Source organism: Contarinia nasturtii, unplaced genomic scaffold (genome assembly GCF_009176525.2).
Source record: "Contarinia nasturtii isolate CC-2019 unplaced genomic scaffold, AAFC_CNas_1.1 Cnas_scaffold_368, whole genome shotgun sequence".
Taxonomy (NCBI): domain Eukaryota; kingdom Metazoa; phylum Arthropoda; class Insecta; order Diptera; family Cecidomyiidae; genus Contarinia; species Contarinia nasturtii.
Window position 1 is genome coordinate 1 of NW_022197722.1, and position 4,691 is coordinate 4,691.

The following is a 4,691-nucleotide window of genomic DNA, read 5'->3' on the forward strand; positions in this document are numbered from 1 at the left end:
TCTCTCTCTCTCTCTCTCTCTCTCTCTCTCTCTCTCGCTTTACATTTTGATTAATTCAAAATCATTAAGAATCAACCTCTGTTGGTGCAATTTATCCACCAAATTTAGTGCATAAAATTAAAAGTATTTGCATATTGAGTAAAGATGAACCCGATTCCACACTGACCATATGTCCAAAGCACAGGTATATACACAACTTCAAAATAACAATATGTAAACTGATAACATCGATTGAAACAAATCAAATCTTAATAAGTAATACTTAAAGTACTCCAACAATGATGATATATTAAAATTGCAAATGGCTTCAATTATTTACATACAATAATTATGTTTAATACCATTTTCAATCCTAAGCTTATAATTTCGCTTTGAAAATTTGATATACAAATCTATTGATTCTTCAAATCTTCGCTTATTTGATTTCAAACTCCTTTCATTTCATTTAATTTTTAATTAATCTTTTTATTCAGTTCTGTTAGATTCAAAAGTGATTCTGGATCAACAAATACAATCAAAGGGCGTTTATTTGAGGGTTCTCAATTGGTGAATAAGACGTGGGGAGCCGTTAAAAACGCTGGAAGTACAATTAAATCGACTACACAGCAAGCAGCTGCCTTAGCTACAAATCAAATACGGTCGAAACGGACAGTAAAAGAAAAAATCTCTGACGAAATACATAAAATTTTTGATGATTCAGACAGTTTTTATTATTGCCCTGATGCAGATTTTACTAATAATTTACAACGTAGAGATGTGCAAGAGTCTGATGATAGATTTTTCTGGAATAAGCATATGCTTAAGGACATTTTAGTTCTAAAGGTAAGTGTAAAATAAAAAGTTTTTTGATTTATTTTTAATTCTATATTATTTATTATTTATTTTAATTAGGACAATGCATGGGTGCTTCGGATTATTCAAGGTTGGTTGTCTCTGTGTCGAATGGTCAATACAAATATTTTAATTTAATTTTAATGGATTTATTCAAGGGTTTGCACAAGTCGAACACTGTGCAGTTGGTGATGATCGTTTTAGTTTAGCACTTGTTTCAAGGCGTTCACGTTTTCGAGCTGGAACAAGGTAAAATATTCTTAAATTTAAAGAATGATCAATTCATTCAACTAATTTTAAATGAAACAGATACAAACGTCGTGGTATTGATGAAAATGGAAATGTGGCTAACTATGTGGAAACGGAACAAATTTTTATTTTTGGTGAACATCAAATGGCATTCTTTCAAATTCGAGGATCAATACCAGTATATTGGAGCCAACCTACGACCCTCAGATACAGACCCCCTGCGAAAATCGATCGAGGTAATAGAAACTGAATGCACTCAGTAAACATAGTAAAATTAAATTATATGTTTTGAGAGTGGCGTAATTTACGTACATTTTTCATTTCTTCAAAAAGATTAAAAAATCCACAGTAGGTTGTGTAATTGATAAATAATTGCCGGTATTCTAGCACATAATTTCCATCGGAATTATTGTTTATCGGATTTATTGTGGCACAATGTATTCGATTGTTCGAGACTACAGAAAAAAATTGAATCTATTGTTTCATATACAAAAAAATAATTCCGATAAACAATAATTCCGATCGGAATCATTTGGCTAGAATACAGCAACATTTTAGTTTCATTGACAGTGTTTAAACTTTTATTAATTTTTGTTTCTTCATATACAGATGACAATGAAACGCAGATAGCTTTTGCGAAACATTTCGATGGAGAATTGAAATTATACAAGGTGATGTATCTTTAACAAAAAAAAACACACATACACAAAAAAGTTTATTGTACATCGGTTCTTTCAGACTATTTGCATCATAAATCTTGTTGAACAAAGCGGAAAAGAAAAAATTATGTTCGATGCATATGGAAATCATGTTTGTTGTTACAACAATGATCAACTTATTTATGTCACATTCGACTTCCACGAGTATTGGTTAGTGTTTTATTAGTTAGTTATTTTATATTTTTAACAAAAACATTGAAAAGTACAGTGTTTCATATAAAATATTTTCTTTTCCAGTCGCGGAATGCGTTTTGAAAATGTATCTTCGCTGATTTCTGCTCTTGCACCAGAAGCTGTGAGAATGAGTTTCCATTGGCGCGATGCAAAGGGTGCGATTTGTAATCAAAATGCCGTTTTTCGAGTAAATTGTATGGACTGCCTTGATCGAACAAATGTCGTTCAAACCGCAATGGGTCGTGTGGTTTTGGAATCACAGCTAGTAAAAGTTGGCTTAATGCCACCATATTCACAAGTGAGTTTTATGGTCTCTATTACTAATGGAGAATGGCGTGTGAATGAATAATATTTGCAAAAAAATACTTCATTATTGCAGATTCCAAATCAATTAAAATTACCATTTATGTTGCTTTGGGCAAATAATGGAGATATAATAAGTAAACAGTATGCTGGCACTAATGCTTTGAAGGTAATGTGAAATGAAAAAAAAACGACATCAAGCCGAATATTGCGTTAAACATATATTTTGCTACATGCTACGACAACGCCATCTCTGTTTCCCCATGTGTGTAGAGTATGTTCAATATTGACAAATCATTCAAGCGGGTCAATTTTGTACCGCAGAAATAGCTGTCATCGTGAAAATATGTCAACAATATTATTCATTGAAAGAATAACTCAACGCTTTATACCATTTCTCCACTCGTATCTAATTAACATTCAAAGCTTCAGCCCAATGAAAGCTGTTCACAAATGTAGAATAAATGCGAGTGGATCAGGTCATATAAAAATGGTACAAAAACTGTTATAATTTCATAGTCATTCTTTTTGAAATTGATTGTGCCGTGTTTATTTTTTAAAACAATTTTCAAATGCATATTTCTGTAAATCTCATTTCAACGTTTTGAAATATTTGTACAATTCTACGTGAATAATATTTTAATTTTTTTAAACTGAAGTGAAATTTTCAGCATAGAAACAGCTTCTGCTGCAAGACCAAAGATGTCGTTTTCGGGGGAGATTCGTGTGACGTTTTCATAAAAAACATATAGCGCATTACTCGGTTAACGACATCCATTATATGACGGCCTTAGAAGAAAACAATAACATACAGAACATGCTGCAAATAATACTAATACAAATTTTATGCGAGCAAATGCAAAACCAACATGTGTTTCTTATGTAAGTAGGCTGGTTTTGCGTTTGCCTTTTGCGCTATCTCTTCACAGAAACAAGTATTTCGAGTACGCTTACTCGCACTTGCGGTGTTAGTAGAGGCTTTACCCCTCAAAATGAGTTACGCACTCTATTTAACTCTATTTTCGGTGTTAGTTTCATCGAATTAAACGCATCACAGTGAAAAAAGAGATACATGTGTAGTACACAAGGACCGGTTCGTGCATATTTCCATGCTTGCCTAGATACGCTAGGTAGCATAGATATGCCAAGCATAGCGGCAAATGCAACCGACGCATCGCCGTCCACTCTGTATGAACATATACACATGTGCTTTGAGAGTCGTACGCATAAGATATAGATCGAATCGAATGGCGACGGATGCGTTGCGGCTGGCGTCTCCGCTATGCTTAGCATAGCTATCTTGCATAGAAATATGCGCGAACCGGTCCCTGGCTAGTACATATGTACGTTATGTTTCGTTGCGTGCATATGAGTCTGTGTATACGCTAACGAATATGATTGCTAAGTGTATCGTCACATACGTTCGATGAAACTAACACCAAAAATAGAGTAAAATAGAGTTCGTAACTCATTTGGAGAGGTAAAGTCTCTACTAACACCGCAAGTGCGGGTAAGCGTACTCGAATACTTGTTTCTGTGTTTATATATTTGGTTTTTGCTCGCATAAAATTTGTATTGCTTAATGTGAAACGTAGTTTTATACATTAAGCTATGGAATAGTAAGATATATATATATATATACAGGGTGTCTCAAATAATAGGGCCGTTCTAAAAATTTTAAAATTTCAAAAAACCCTTTGGGGGGTATGTTGGGGGTAAAAAATAGAAAATTTCTATCGGAGCAGAATTTTGAATTTTTCCCCAGAGGGCGCAGGGGGGGTCGATTTTCCCTAAAAATGAGTATCTTGCCAAATCGATCAAAATAAAATGAAAAATAAGTTTGAATATTTATCCATCTATGGTTGCAATGTGTTCTAGGGATCTCCCTCTACAAGATAGACCCACTTGTAGGTCGATCAAAATGCAAGGGGGGAGGGGGAGGTGTCATGAACAATAATTTTTTTCTTCTTCATTTATTTCAAAATTGCGATATGAAAATCAATTTTTTTTTCTTCTATCATATTGCTAGAGTCCATCCCTACAAAAAAAAATAGTTTTTAGAAAAAATCATTTTGATTTGAGCCGGCCCGAGGCCGATTTTCTGGCCATCATGTCGATTTTGACCCTATTTTTTCATATTTTTGAAATTTTTGTATGAAAGTATGACAGACTACCCCTATTTTTCTTGTTTTTATCGTGTTCTACGCAAGATTTCCCATAAGATAGACCAGTTTAAACATCCCAAAAAAATTTTTTTCGACGACAAGAGGCCCATCGGTTGGTCGTCGAATCGATTTTTTCACACTTCGCCCGATATTCTGCGATTTTTACGAAAATTATTCAAATTGTCTACGGCTTTTTTGCTTCCTTTGTGTTCCTAGAGTGTTTCTCTGCAAATAATAACAGTGTTTGGAT

General features: G+C 33.8%; 1 protein-coding gene across 1 annotated transcript; it reads left to right on the forward strand.

Annotated features, from left to right (window-relative positions):
• Positions 1 to 69: 69 nt before the first annotated feature.
• LOC116338362 (phosphatidylinositide phosphatase SAC2) lies at positions 70 to 2,811 on the forward strand (the record flags this gene model as incomplete). Its single annotated transcript, XM_031763560.1, has 9 exons — positions 70 to 184; positions 474 to 822; positions 892 to 922; positions 990 to 1,080; positions 1,141 to 1,316; positions 1,690 to 1,751; positions 1,819 to 1,949; positions 2,037 to 2,271; positions 2,353 to 2,811. Coding segments are annotated over 9 exons (1,292 nt in total), but the record flags the coding sequence as incomplete, so codon positions are not given.
• Positions 2,812 to 4,691: the final 1,880 nt, after the last annotated feature.